At 46.8% G+C, this 15510-nt stretch overlaps 1 protein-coding gene across 4 annotated transcripts in view; it reads right to left on the reverse strand.

Moving 5' to 3' along the window:
• The window catches only part of NECTIN1 (nectin cell adhesion molecule 1), a 476368-nt gene that overhangs the window by 295481 nt on the left and 165377 nt on the right, over positions 1 to 15510 (reverse strand). Inside the window, exon 6 of one of the 4 annotated variants that reach the window (XM_085645947.1) lies at positions 215 to 7865. The exons of the other annotated variants lie outside the window; for them this stretch is intronic. Within the exon in view, the coding sequence (XP_085502073.1) occupies positions 7348 to 7865 (518 nt within the window). The 3' untranslated portion in view covers positions 215 to 7347. Of the gene's footprint in view, positions 1 to 214; positions 7866 to 15510 lie in introns of those variants that run through there. 4 annotated transcript variants of the gene reach the window in all.

Consider the following 15510-nt stretch of genomic DNA (forward strand, 5'->3'; position numbering starts at 1 on the left):
AAGTCTGGCAGTTTTCTGGAATCAGGGGTTCTTGTGTTCGAATCAGTTTTATTGGGCACAAACTGTAGTGCCTCATTAAGTTTTATCAATAAAGGGTTGTTATTTGGATACAAAGCAAAACTGTCAACTTGAGAAGCAAATCGGAAGTGTCCATACACAAACCTTCGATGGGCCGAAGCAACTCACAGACCACCATCATTAAAAAAAAAAGAAATCAGGGTTTTAAACTCTTTATTTAAAAAACAAAAAGTACATTTTTTGCCACGATTTTGAGCCACTATCTTTATACAGTTCTACCACAGCTGGGTCAAACACTCCAAAAAAATTCATCCCAGAAAAAGAAGTCCTTTTTCCTTGTCAGCCCTCCCCACCAACAGAAATAATTACAAAATGAAAACATGTACCGTGAATGCTCAGTCAGTCACAATTTTTATACAAAACGATTATTTTGTTACAGCACGGACCGTCAAAAATACATGGGGCGGGCTAACCGTCACCACTCGGGCACAAGCAACGTGAGGATGAGGAGGAGATGAAGCAAGCGGATTCCCTCGGCAACAAGAGGCCGAGATCGTTTTGGCATGGTAAGGGGTGCCCATTTCATCTTGGGCACGGAGACAGTGCCCGCTGCTGCCATACCAGTAAATAGCCAGTGTGGGGGCTAAGGGGTCAGAGATTTATGTCAAATCTGAATATCAGAGTCCATTTTCTGTGGGTAACCCACATCTCCCACCAACAAAGTAAAATATGGTTTTAATTCAGTCTTAGGTTCTTCTTTTCAGCCAGAGAGGAAATTCCCCAATAATCCCATATGACTGAAGCATGTGCCAGGGTTTAAAGCAATCTAGAGCCCTGAGATGGGGTTTGTGGCATCTGCAGATGAGCCCAAGGACACCTTCCAACAGTCCGATATCTTCGTAGAATTGCCACCAGGCTGGATCTGGGTATGCCACCCAACAACGGGAGATGCCGCCCAGTGTGGCACCAGAGCTCTGGACCTCGCTCCAAGATGAGCTAGACCTTCTTTTGTGTTCAAAGTCAGACTTTGGAACTTCAAGTCCCACTGTATTAAGAGACCTAGAACTATCAAACATTCCTCAAATGCATCAACAGAACATCATCTTCCAGCGACCTTTTAGAGTTGGGAAATCACAGATTATCATAAGCACAATCACATTAGATCACCACGGTTGCATAGTTGCACCTCAGAAACAACCTATACCAAAATGACATAGCAAGAATTGAAAGATTATGTGGGGTGTGAGTTTTTCCTTTACAAAGTCACATAAGTCCTACTTGTGCCAAGCCAAGACTGTTCACGTGATCTTCTATGGTGGCCCACGGTGCTTAATTTGAGTCTGTGGTTTCCGTTGCTTGGCACCGCCACTTAATTCTCAACTCCAGCACGAATGGCAGTCCACCACATGGTGGCGCTGTCTGCCTGATTTTGAGATGAGCACAACAACAGTGTTTAATAATTCAAAAGACATTAAAAATGAATAATACCTGTCACCCACGCCACTCCTGTAGCTTTGTGTGGCCTGAAATAGTCTGAATTGTCACACTTGTAAGAGTGTGGTGGTTAGTAGTTGTGTTGGCACTTGTTATTTGCAGCACTGGCAGTGACAATGGGCGGTGCAAGCTGCAGTGGCCTCCTGAGAAGGGCACTGGTACTATAACTTTTTACAAACTAGGCACTGCCTGGCCCATACACATCACAAACCTTGGCATCAGCTGAACACATACACTAGCAGGTAATACATAGGTGGCATTACAAGCGGCAAGGGTCTCAGGTCTGCTCTCACACCAGTTGCCCTGGAGTTTTGGGGTATTTGTTTCATCATCCTTCTTCAAACACATCTGGGTTGTAGGGAAAACACAATTCGCGCAGCTGAGGGAAAGAGTAAGAGGTTGACACAGAGCCGCAAATTCTACCCTTGGCCCCCCAACTTTGTAAATTTGAAGAACAAGGTACTCGGGTGAGTTAAAAATAGTACTTTCCTCCTCACTAATGAAAGGCGTGGGGCAGATGGGGTTTCCAAAATGGGAAATTGATTAGACAGAGGTCTGCATGTTTGAGCTTGTGATGATGATCATTCTGTGTTCTCACCTCTTAACTAAACCTTCCATGAGCTACCATTGGGTATGAGGTGTGTTGTTCTGTAACCTCATCTTAAAGAACGATCCTTCTGTGAGCTACCATTGGGGGGCCTAGCACCTTCTGATTGCACGCACTGTACCCTCATCTCAATGCTTAATAAGCTGCAGGCCACTACTTGGGACATGGCAATGGCATGGTGCCCTCTGCACCCATGTTTCCAGTAAACTCTTCCTCATGGAACCATCAGTTGTCGAAGTACCTTTGATGTCAGCCCCATGAATCTTAACAGGACTCACAATGGCATCTTCCTTTATAGGGGTCAGAAAGTAGCCTGCACTAGCAGGCAGGGTGTAACATTGTTCCTTCCTCTCAAAATATACAACCCTGGTACTCCTCTGCTAAACTGGGAGTCTTAGAGTGGGTGCAGGTGGTTGTGACGATGGTAGGTTGGGCCCCGGTGCCATGCTTTCAGAGAACCCTACAGTCAACAGGAGGAATTCTGGAGATTAATTGCCAAGCCGCTAGCTTCAGAAAGGCCTGTGGGGCCTGGCACCGAGTCAGTGACATTGAAGGCCAAAAGCCTCATTTACGAAAGCCTCTGCCACAGACCTACAAACCCTTCTGGTGTATTGTGCCTGTTGGGAACATGTGATCATCCGCCTTCTGCAGTCGAAAGCTTGGAAATGCATTTGTGGGTAAGAGCCTAGATGGTGATGTGGGTAATGGAGTAGTTTCGGGAAGTTGTCCAGTGCTCCCTCTCGACTCCATCTACTCTCCGTGTTCAACCTTACGCCCTTCTTGGCAACCATGGACTGACACTGGGAGGTAATGAGTAGTGTAGTTACTGCTGTTGCTTCACTGTCAGAGAAACTGAAGTTTTCAAAATGAAAAGCTGGAGGCAACAGTACCCAGGGACCTCAAGCACTAGAGGATCCTTGGCCAGAGGCAGTCCTATGGGAAGGACCCTGGCTGGAGCGGCCTTAAGGTGTGGTCATGCATAGCCACCAGAGGGCGCCACGCTGCAACAAACACACATGCCAGCATTGTACAAGAGGGAGGTGGGAGATTTTGGAAAAAAGAATTGGGGAGATGCGGTTTCCTCTTTCTTAAAGCAGAGGTAATTTCAGGTGGAGACATGAAATAAAGCCATTTTTGGTTTAAAAAATCATTTGTCTCGGGCCTGAATCGGGTCTGTTGGAATGTATAAATAACTACATTCGAAAGTTGTTAATTGCCTGAAGGAAAGAATGCCATATTGACCAGCGAGACGGACAACCTTGAACTTGTACGGGTGAGGGGCACCGGTACCCAAAGACTAGACTGGCACAGTGGCTATATCAGGGGAGTACCTATGACTTGAAGCACAGTGGGGCCTGCTAAAGGGGTTAATGTGCACTAATACCTATTGATCTCAAGCATTCTGGGGATACAAAGGGCAAAGGGCACCACGTCCAAACGACGTAAATGAAGTCCTCTGTGGATGAATGGGTCAAAGGTCAGCAGACAGACGTTTACACTGGGCTGAGAGCTAAGCGTTTGCTGCAGTGGGTCCAAAGCGGGAGGCGCCCGTGCCTTACTGTTGCGAAAGGGGGTGGGGGTTGGGTCCGGGGGGAGGTGTTTCTGTTGCAAGCTCTTTAATCGCTCACTGTCCTGGAAGCTCTCGCAGAAATCAACTGGACCGCAGAAAAATACCGCTGGGGCCTACGGTGGCGGAGCAGGGTCAAATACTATTGGGTTCCTTCGCAGAGAAGTCATTTCCCATGACCCAGGTATCTTCACCATGTAGAGAATGGCTTCCACTACGCCCTCTGCAGGAGGAATTCCCCTGAAAACTCTCACTGTATTAACAGATGTCAAGGAAGGATCAATGCCCTTCCCCGCTGGGCCCTGTCTGGGATTCTGCTGTTTCTTCCATTAACATTCACTCAGTCACTCTCGCACCTGGAGTGAGGGGCGCCTGAGTGAAGGACTCCGCGTGGACCTAGCCTGATTTACTTATGGGTGAGGGTGCCAAGCACCCAGTATGACCATTTAGAAGTATTTTATCACAGAAGGTCTGGAAAGGGCAGTAAAATTCAGCCTTAAAAAGTTCATCGCTCGAACACAATGCTCACTAAACTGCTTCATACTTTCTGCGCCTTCACAAACTTCTAGCAAGAGCTAAACGAACTCCAGCAAGACTTTATTCCGTGCCTAGGCCTTACAGAATAGCGCCAAGAGGTCATTGTACGAGCTATAACCCTAAAGATAATGTTTGTGGCTACTGTGGTTTATTGTTTAGGATGTACCATCACGCTCATTGAAGTCCATTTTTAGTTGTCTCTTTTGCTGAACTGAAGTAGATGGGAAAAGCGAATGCGACCGTGAAATTAAGGGTCTTTTCAACTTGTGATTTATTTTCCTCGAGGGACTGCCTATTGCTCTCAGAGAGAGCAACCGAGCAGCTGGGCCTCCTACTCACACACGATCAAGGTAGGAGAGTGCGAAGATGCTGCCCAGCTCTAGAGCTGCCTCTCATCAGTGGGGACCCTCAAGGCGCCGAGGAGAGAAGAGCAGAACAACTACTGTGAATGGTGCAAGAAGCAGGGGTTATTTCTAAGCGAGATCGAGGTAAACCTAACCATGCCTTGAGTCCCTTCCACTGAGTTAATCTCCAGGAACAAGTGATTTGGACAATAACATGGTCGTTAAGAGGTATCCCCTCTACTCTTCCGTAGCCAAGTCTACACATTCCTGATAGACCCAGAGCTCTTCTAATTCATACCTGTCCTTCGTCATCAGGACCTATTTAGCTTTTCGTACAGTTTGCCATGCTCCGTGCAGAATGTTAAGGGTCTAATTACGAGTTTGGCGAACGGGTTACTCCATCACAAACATGACGGATGTGCCGTCCGCCGTATTACGAGTTCCATCATAGCCAATGGGACATGATGGAACTCATAATACGGCGGACGGGATATAAAGTAACCCATCCGCCAAACTCGTAATCAGGCTCTAAGACATCTCTTGCTTGCCCTTGGATTTCCCTTCATGCGCATCATCTCTTCGAAAAATTTTGGAACTCTTTGTGTTTGGCTTCCCCGTCATGTCCACCACACAACAGAACTTTCCAGAATTATACTTTTCTCAATCTAGATATTGATCCCGCTGGTGAAATCCTGGCACATCTGCTTCTGCATTGAGGTAAAACAGTAAACCACCTTGTGATGGAATGCTGCTTTCTTTCCTCCTAACCTCACAACCTCTGTTTATAGACTTAAACCTTATAAAACTAGCCTGACCTCCAAGTTAGCATTCTCTTCATGTCTGTGCTGATGGTCGAATATCCCCCTACACCTACTGGAAAGTAATAGTGAGCAGCTCTGTAAACTTCCAGGTATCATTGCCCGGGGGGGGGGGGGGTTCGGGAGCTGGGGGGGGGGGAAGAGGGTCGATTTTAGCTTCTCTGTTACTGTGGAAAACTGCAACACTTAAAAATGGTCAAAAGCTACACTGATTAGCTTCTACAGTTAGCCATATTGAACACCCGCTGCCACCAGCGTGTTTACAGTTAAGCATCAGATCTGGCGCTGCGCATTGGTCTTATGTGACCGCGATGCTCTGCGTTGTACTTGAGTACCTAGGAGAGGTTCGCTGATTTACTGTTAAGCGCTCAGCTGTGGTCATCTTTTATTTTGTCGTATGCTCTCTAATGTTATCAAGTACTTTACCCTACAACCCTTGGATGTGTCTTAGTGCAATTCTGGTAAATGTGTTCCTCGTCTTCGGCATCGACTGCGGTAATATGCTTCTTTACTCACAACTCCACTGTGGTGTTTTGTTTTTAAGCCCTGTGATGTGGTTCTGTGGCTTTAAACTACAGCAGGTCTCTTTCTTGCTTGTTTATACTCTTGCTTAAACCATTAAGCACCACAATGCGACCCAATGTTTTAGCCAAAGATTGCCGAAGACTAAGAGTGCCGACCATCTTTAGTCTTTGGCACTCCTTTGGTGATCTGGTCTTTTTGGTCACTGAACTGGGATGATTTTTATCCTTCTGATGCCAGTGATTGCTGGCTGGCTTCCCTCTGGCCTGACTTTGCGAAAGTCGATATTTCTTGATTTTTAATGTCGTTTCCCACACCTCTTCTGTTTCTTTCAAAACACTCTCTATTCTTGGCCAGCTGAATTTAACACTGCTTCATTATAGAGCACCACTTTGAAAAACTCTCCTTTCAATACATTTGAAATTGGGGAACTTTGTCGACAATGGAAGATTATGCGGTGAGCTTGGAATGTTTGAAATTTCTCTTAATCAACATGTTAAGTCAAATGTCTGCCTTTTGTTGTCTTTTAAGGTCCTAGACAACGCAAGACTCTTTTGGTTCATATCAACAATTACACCTTGTCATTGACACACTTAAAAATGGCTGAACGCGTAGGAGATTTCAAGGCCTTGTATCAAAAGCCTTCTCGGTAGCTGGCAGGGCCCAGCTGAGTGGACTGGGCTTTACAGTGCAAAAAGACTGGAGAAAGAACAAGTACATAACATACCCCTTATCTGCCACTCAGAACTGCAGAACATTCCTTTCCATAAACAGAAACGGCACATACACCAAAAGTTCATCAGATAAGTCTGATCGCTGAAATATAAATTTGAGAGAGCATCAAATGGCGTTGCCTCTCCCTCGTCGTTGAACATCATGCATGTTACCTTTCCTTACACGGTGGCTGGATTCTGTACATAGGTCTGGTAGCGAGAACGGTAGGGCCGGGTTGGCGCCAGAAGCAGGGTGATAGAATGTGCCAGTCCAATCTGCCCCTCCACCCGTCCCTCAAAAATTAACATAGACAAAAAAATAGACAGTAAACATACCAAGCAATTCCAGTGTTTAGGGGTGCTCTGGAGATAGGAGGAGGCATAGAGAGACGTGTTGTTGACTGGGCGCTGTAGCTTTGTCGGAAGTGGAATGCAAGTTCACTGTCGCGAGCCACCAGCCATTTTCAGCAAATGTAACACTGACACCACCGGCCCAGAAACGGGATCACGTGTAAGGAACTCAAATGGACTCAAAACACAAAAGTCAACATAAAACAGTTAAGACAGAAGCTGCCAGCCCTCCCCTGTGTCCCTCCATGGCCAAAAGGCTGCTGTCGAGTCTATATTTGAATCTCGAACAGGGGATGGTATGCGCGTTGCATTCGTGCATGCATGTACTGTGCCATGGGCCTGTGCGCACGCTTCGCTCCTAGAGCCTCATGCGCCACTACACATACCACTCCTTTTTGGAAATAAACGATCCGTCATTTTGGGACACCATGTTGTCAACCATGTCTATCTGCTCAGGGTCGTATTGAAAGCTGAGTGTCCGATCATCATTGTACTCTTGCGTGTCCCCCTCATCCATGGTCAAATATGGGCGTTTGGACTCATCGTCGTACTTTGGCCCTAGCTTCCGACCTTCTTCGTCTTCCTCTTCGTAGCTGGTGGTCAGTTGTCCCAGCTTCTTCTCGTCATCCGAGTCCTCGGGGTATTGCAGGCTCTGGGACATGGGCGGGTGCTGAGGAACTCCAGCTTTGCTGTAGCCATTGCCGTAGATATGTTTTTTGGTGTTGTAGTCTCCCTTGAAGGTATGATGCCGGCGCCTCAGCACCACAAAGAGGACAATAGCCACCACCAGCACCAGCACGACTCCTCCCACAACGCCCCCAATGATAGCCATAGGAATAGCCGGAACTGAAGTCGTGTCCTGCTGTCCTGTAGGAGTCGGGATGAAGGGAAATTCTGGGTAGGAAAAGACAGATGGAAGGGGGACACAGGTCAGTCCTGAGCTACGTTCTCCATCACTTGATTCATCATTCTTATTTTTGTCATAGACATAATTTTGTTTTGGGAAAATGAGGGATAGGAACAAGGAAGGGTAAAGCAAGGAAGGGAAGGAACGTGCACCCCCCTCCCACAGCGTCCTCAGTCCCACTAATGCAGGTCCATTTATTGCAATAGATTAGAAATAAAGGAGTGATGCCTCATTTTTGCATGCAGCTGTGTTCTAATTCAAAGCGACCAACTAAGCAAGACACTGGTAGGCAAGATGCTCATTCAATCAGCATAGCGAGAAAAAGACCCTATAACCAATAGAGAAGCAGAGACAAAACCTTCAAGAATTGAGCAGACAGGAAACAAAGACACATGGAACAGACAGCTGAAGGACTCAAGCTTCCAGGCGTACAGACAAGCAAACAAAAATCACACAATTTGTCACTGGATAAAGTGATAACGAATCTGCACCTGAAGCCAATGGTGCAGATGTCTGCCAACCACCAGAGAAGATGTGATTGGAATGCCGGTGCAGGCACATTGATATGCCTGCTTCACAGATACAAGGTATAATGCATACAGTCATGGAATTAATTTCTGAACCAGGCATAACAATAATCGAGAAACTGTATAGATCCACGCGGGTATTTGAGTGTTGATTTTGTTTGTGTCTGGGGATCTTTGTTCTAGCAGAGTACCAGAGTTTATGAGTTTATTTACAAGAGCAGTGGTAGAAGGAGGGGTGATGTGCTTAAGTGTGAACTGAATGAATTAAATGGTTTGAGCAGATGACTTGATCTCTGTATCAGTAGTTCTGCTAGTGTAGGGACTGCATCATTTATCTGCGAAGAGTTGCATATGGGCTTGTCAGGGCACAGGCCTTCAGATGCACCAAGATGGCTTCTTGCTTTGTGTGGACAATTTCAGGTCCAAATAAGGTCATGAACAGGCAGCATATGAATGAAAATGAAGTGTGTCTAGTTTCTAGAAAGTTGGTCCTTCCCAATGAGGTGCAGAAAATGCAAACAGCATAATAACCGCCGTCCCTTAGGTAAAATGCGATTTACTGAGAACAATCAACATCTATCATGGAGACAAATAGAACATGTGAAACAAAATAGCTTATCCTTTTTGAACCCCCAGATACTACTAAAGAAAGTGTTCTCGCTTTTCCCAAATTCCACTAGCATTCTGAATCATCTCTTCAGAAGGCTCAGAACAAGTTCTTTCTCTGTCCAAGTTGGAGAGGATCTCTCCACCTGCTCATGCATCTGTGGCCATGACACCAACTCAGGGTGGCGGAAAGTTTGCCTTTTAACCAGAAAAGTTTTGTGAAGATGACGATTTTGTCCCTGTGTGACTTTTGCAATGGTTTGCCAGTTTGATATTGCCTAAGTCCGCACAAAGCATTGCTTTGAAGTGCCAGATAATTATTATAGCATATCCAGATATCATTACCTCTAATCGAACCCGCCCAAGTTGGTTGATGTATGCAGAATTTGTGTACATGTTGAACTCTGACAGAGATTTTCTATGCAAGCATTGCACAGGCAAATAACACAAGCTTTTATCTGCAAAGCATAGCATCCGCAGAAACATGTTGTTAGTGCTAAGTAAGGACAGCACATGCTCTGTATAAACTGTATTAAAAGTCAGGACTTTCATGCAGCAAAGCGAAGTGCTCTACAAACTTTGAAACTGCAAAGTTTTTCTGAAACTTTGCAAAGGTTGCTAATTCAACAGATCCCCAACACCAGTCCCTCACTCTGCCTTTCCTCGATGAAAATGAAACAGCAAATATCTATCTCGACACCCATGTAGTGATCAAGTGTTGTGAGCACACCAGGGACTTCCACCATGGCTGTGGGGATGTTGGTCTACTTTGCTTCACTATGAAGTGGGTGTACCAATAACCGTACCAGCTTCCGGGCTATATACCAACCTCACACTCGTGCACGCGACACTCTGCAACACCACAGCCAACTCCATACAACAACGCTATTTAACACAGAAGCCAATAAACGGTCTAGGAATACTCACTCTTTTCATGCTACATGTGTCCTCCGCTCTAAACCCACAATCTACCTATCTGCCCCATTCATCGGCTGGGGCAACCTTAAGCCCAGCCCTAAAAGCCTGACATGCCGTGGCTTCTCTCTAATAACTGTCCTCACTTACAATCTCCCAATCCCTTCTCGAAATCCATCTCATACAATCTCTCATCGCCATCCGACCTGGTCCCCCCAGCCTCATACCAAACTTTAACCTTCCTACTATGTCTCCATCACAGTACTCGCCGCCGCCAACCACCCAGCCCTCAACAGGACTACTCCATCCGTACCCAGCTCTTGCTACCTGTGACACTGCTGTACACCGACCGCTGACCCTACCACCACCCACACTCTGCACCAAGTAACGGTGTGCGTCGCTCCACATATCACCATGCTTTGTTGAGGATTACCCCATCCATTTCCGGTCCAGGGAAGACATGGCTTGGCCGTTCGGGCTGGACTGCTCACATGAGGCACAGGGTCAGACGGATTTGCATATGGCCATGTCTGAACTGGGGTGGTTGAGTGAGCTAAAGAATGATGATGGATTAAACCCAGATCAGTTGACTGGGGGGTGAGTGCTTGCAATGTTCAACACTCTGTCCATCATCTCCTTGTGTTTGCTTTGTTCGCCCTAAGTTGGCAGGGTATGCCCAGACGTGGGTCCCTTGCTCACTTTGCCACTGGATTCAAGCTCGCCTGGCTAATGAAGGCTGTTAGACCTAAACCGGTCCTAGGAAGCTTGTTTCCGGTCTAGGGAAGACATGGCTTGGCAGTTCGGACTGGACTGTTCCCATGAGGCACAGGGTCAGACGGATTTGCATATGGCCATGTCTGAACTGGGGTGGTTGAGTGAGCTAAAGAATGATGATGGATTAAACCCAGATCAGTTGCCTGGGGGGTGAGTGCTTGCAATGTTCAACACTCCGTCCATCATCTCCTTGTGTTGACTACCCCATCCATACCTGGTAATAACAGTAACACCAAAGTTCACCAACCCCTGCTCCATCCTCTCCCTTCCAGACCCTACCCTACCAATAGCATTGCAATTTATCAATTACCAACCCCTGCTTAACCCTGTCCTTTCCAGACCTCAAGCAACATTCACCCATGCACTTCACCCCAAAAGCCTTCTGGCCTTGCACAATCGTACACGTTCCCTACCCTGCACTAAAGTTTACCAGCTACCAGCGCCAACCTCGCACAGTCCTGCCAGATGCTGCGCTTTACATGCACCATCCATCAAACATCAGCCTGCTCTGATCACAGGCATTAGACCAACACTGTTAACTACCTCTAGTAATGTGCTCCATCCAGACTACCGGCCACCAACCCCTGTTGAGTTGTTCAGTAAGCCGAATATTTTCCGCATCATGTAGTGTTCCACAGGTCACAAGTCTGAGTCCTGTCAAAGTCAACTCAGCCTTCCAAACTTCGAAAGTATATAAATGGAGTACAAATACATTGGGATATAGTAACACTAGTTATTTACAATGCTTTGAAATTGCAGTATGAGGCGCTCTATAAAAAAGAAACTAATCCACAGGCTAAGTTTCATTGAACATTCTTCTGCCTTAACCTATGAGAGTTGATTCTAGCCACATTGCTTCCTTTCTCTGCATTGGCATCCAACATGCTCTTCCCTCTAGATGCCAATACGCCCCTTTTCTGGCTCATTACTTGCCTGCATCAGCCCTGGCATGCACAGGCCTACCCACCTGTTCACCTCCACCCTACTCTGTCAGCCATCCACAGAGCTCAAGACTCCCAGCACCATATGGGAGCAGCTCCAACATTCCAAATTCTCACTTTGCATTATGGGAGTTGTAGTGAGGGCCATCATAATAGAAGAGCAGCTGGGACACTTTCAGGGTAGGGCAGGCCTGTTATTTTACCGGGCATTTCCCGGTGGGCTGGGGCCATTGGAGAACATTTTGAAAACCCAGGGCCGCTCCTGGTGCCGCTGTCCCTCCCCTAGCTTCCGGAGTTTACTTCGCAGCAGACACATGGAGGCTTTCCTTTCAGAGAGAGGGCGCGAAACAAGAGAAGAGAAGAGACCAGAGAGAGAGGAATGAGATGGAAGGCAGGAGAGAGAATGCAAGGAGAGGACTGGGGCGGGCTTGTTTGAGCATTTTTTCCAGGCTGCTTTTGGCTCCCTGCCCTGCGACCCCTGCGTTTTATGGACAGCTTTCCTTTTACAGCATAATTTTATATATTAAAACAAAAGGCCTGACCTGCAAGATTGCACTAAATACTGTGTTTTTTCTTTCCCCGGATTATTTCTTTTTAAACATGAGCTACCCCTGGGGTCAGTGAGAGGCCCTGTGAGAGGCCCCTGGGGTCAGTGTGAGGCCGCAGTGCTTAATTTGTGCTGGTGGTTTCCAGGGCTCAGCACTGACACTTAATTGTCAGCTCTGGCTCTAGTGACAGTCCACCACACGGTGGCACTGTCTTCTTAATTTTGAGATGAGCACAACAACCACGTTTATTAAGTAACAATACATTGAAAATTAATAATAAAAGTCTTTCGTGCCACTATTATAGTTTTGTGTGGCCTGAAATAGTCTTAATTGTCACACATGTAGGACTGTGATGGTTAGGTATTATGTTGGTGCTGCAATTGACAGAGTTGGCAGGTATGGGTGGTGCAGACTGCAGTGGTCTTAGGAGAAGGGCCCTGGCACTTGATTTTTTACAAATTTAGCACTGGAGGCCCGTGAGAGGCCCCTGGGGGTCAGTGTGAGGCCCCGTGAGAGGCCCCTGGGGTCAGTAAGAGGCCCCGTGAGAGGCCCATGGGGTCAGTGAGAGGCCCGTGAGAGGCCCCTGAGGTCAGTGATAGGCCCCGTGAGAGGCCCCCGGGGTCAGTGAAAGGCCCCGCGGCCCCTTTAAAGCCTTGTGCCATGCGTGTACGCATCCCTTAGTCTATACTGGGGTGATAAGGGCTACACGTTATTTTACGTTAGTGCATTAAGATGGCCTGGAAGGGATGATGCACCACCGAAGCATTTGCCCCGCAGCCGCGCTGAGCTCGTGCGCTCCTTTTCTGTGTTTTATGGCGACGAGCATCCATTTGTTCTAATTATGAGGCGACTTCTAAGAAACTGCTCGTTAAAGGTGCGGGGAAGCAGCGGGCCTCCTGGAAGTCTGAGAGGTAAAACACTATGTTAGATGAGAGGGGGGAGGGCAGGGGGGAGACACGCTCCTCCATTCCTTCCCACCTCAACGAGGATCACGCGCAGCTCTCGATCCCTTGTCAAAAGCCTGCACCAATTATCGTCTGCCCGCCATTCCGCAGGCCGCAGAGGGTCGGGCCGGGGAGGGCGACGGTGGTGACGGGGCCGCTGACACGGAGTGTCACTATGTGACGCAATGTCAGACCGTGCTTACTGCTTTCTTCTGAGGTAGCCAGCCCATCTGTTGAAAGCACCGGAAGTCCTGAACTAGCTGCACGGAGTGGAAAGTGTGCCCTTGTCACGTGACGGGGGAGCCCTCTACTGCTGCGCTGAAAGTTGAATTATTCGGGCAGCCATGATGCCAGAGGAGCAGGTTCTGCAGTTTCCACCTGGGTTAAACATAACCAGAAGGATTTAACCTATACCTCAACACTCATCACAACTGAGACAAGTAGTATGGTACATGTTATTAACGTTTGTAGGGTGCATATCTGATATGAAGATGGCTTCTTGGCACTGTGGACAATCTGGTTGCATATTCGCACACCATCTTGAGAGTCCGCATCTACCAGAGCCTGGGCGATCTTATGGAGAGGTGTTTCAGGTCTGCTCAGACTCTATGGCTGTGCTGTATCCTTTGTGTGATGACAATATTGAGGAGTACCTGCAACTGTCAGAGGGGCATAGGCGGTCAGTGACATGTTAGATGTTTACGAGCAACCTTTTATTCACTGAGCTGGTGTGTATGATTTTAGAGAGGGAGGTTTAAGGCTGCTACTTGCTAACCTTTGACACGTTTGCAGTCGGATTTACCAATTCCACACCTTTCCACTCAACTTTGCCATCACTGCAAGAAACCCACCGGGAAGCAGCCAAGACACCACCAGCCATGCGAGTGACAACGCGATGCTACTCAACTGAAACAAACATAACCACAAAACGTATACCAGAATGAACTTATGTTATTTGTATCTGTAAAGGGCACTATTACCCACAAGGGTATCCTTGTAGGTGATTTAACAATTTCAGACCTCAACACACAAAAGAACAGCACCTCCAGAAGTAATGAACCAAGAATCAAGAACCATACATGTGGCAGTCTGGTGTTCTTTAACAATTCCAAGCATAATCATAACACCTTTAACCTAAACGCACTTGGATTCAACATCTCCACACCTCAACAAGCACTCACATTCACCGTTACTTTCACACAAACCAACAGAACACCCAGTGCAAAATGGATGGCAACAGGTTGCTTTTGCAACAGTGCTAAACTTAACACGAACATCTCAAGTGACACAACATCTAATACCCCACACACCCCTTTCTACAACACCCACTGAAACTGGTACGGTCAAATTTGCATCAACACTCTAGTACACAGCCAGCACAACAATTATGCCAACACAACACATAAGGAGCAACTCTACACTTTATACTGCAACTCACCCTTGAATACTCCACTACCCTAAAGACATTTTGCTCCGCTTAACCTTTTACTCTAGGACTTGGCAGTTTCCACCCTTGGGAACATGAGGACAACAAGAAGCCTTTCTATTGGAAGTGTACAATTGGATGATCTAACATTGGCTCAAATTAAATACTGACAAAACTGTAATAAATGATAGTCTGGGGCAACTGGGGCAATCAAAACCTCTGCTGACTTTCCCTTTGGCCAAAGGAGTTTTCTCCCTGTTCGCCACTGGGCAGTTCAATGAAAAGTCAGGGAACCAAAATTGATGCTGAACCTCTTGCACATTTTCCTCAAAAAAACATAGACCTATTTTTAGGTTTCGCCTGCACAGCACTTCCGCTGTGCTTGTGATATCTGTTGTTTTTTATATAAACTTAAAAGGGTCTTAAATCCCGCCCCCTCTCTTTCGTGGCTTTTCATTGGTTCCTGTGCTTGCCACTTACTTTACTCAATTTCAATTGGCTGTAGCATATTTTCCTGCATTTACCAATGCTTGTTCATCATCTGGTTCTCTTATTAGTTTCCTGTAGCCGAAATACTGTTAACATCTGCTTTGGTGGAACTATTTTTTCATACAGTTTTGTCTCTTTCTGCTTTTTTGTCTTGCTGCAGATATATATAGTGAATCTTATCACGAGGAGAGATTAAGTGATTTGCCTAGAACCACAGGATGTTGCTCTACCAAAATTCGAATCGGGATCCCCAGCTCTCGAGTCAGCAGCTCTGGCCGCTACGCCACATCCTCCCCACTCCTGCAATACTTGTAAGAGAGCTCTTTCCAGCTCATTATTCATTACATAGGAGAAACCGATGCATTAGCAATGCTTGTTATACTTCTTCCGTCAGAGAGTAAAAAAAATGGCCATATCAGCACTCAGTGTTTCCTGCCTTGACCTTTGCAACAATCTGTACTT

This window comes from Triturus cristatus, chromosome 3_1 (assembly GCF_964204655.1).
Source record: "Triturus cristatus chromosome 3_1, aTriCri1.1, whole genome shotgun sequence".
NCBI classification, from domain to species: Eukaryota; Metazoa; Chordata; class Amphibia; order Caudata; family Salamandridae; genus Triturus; species Triturus cristatus.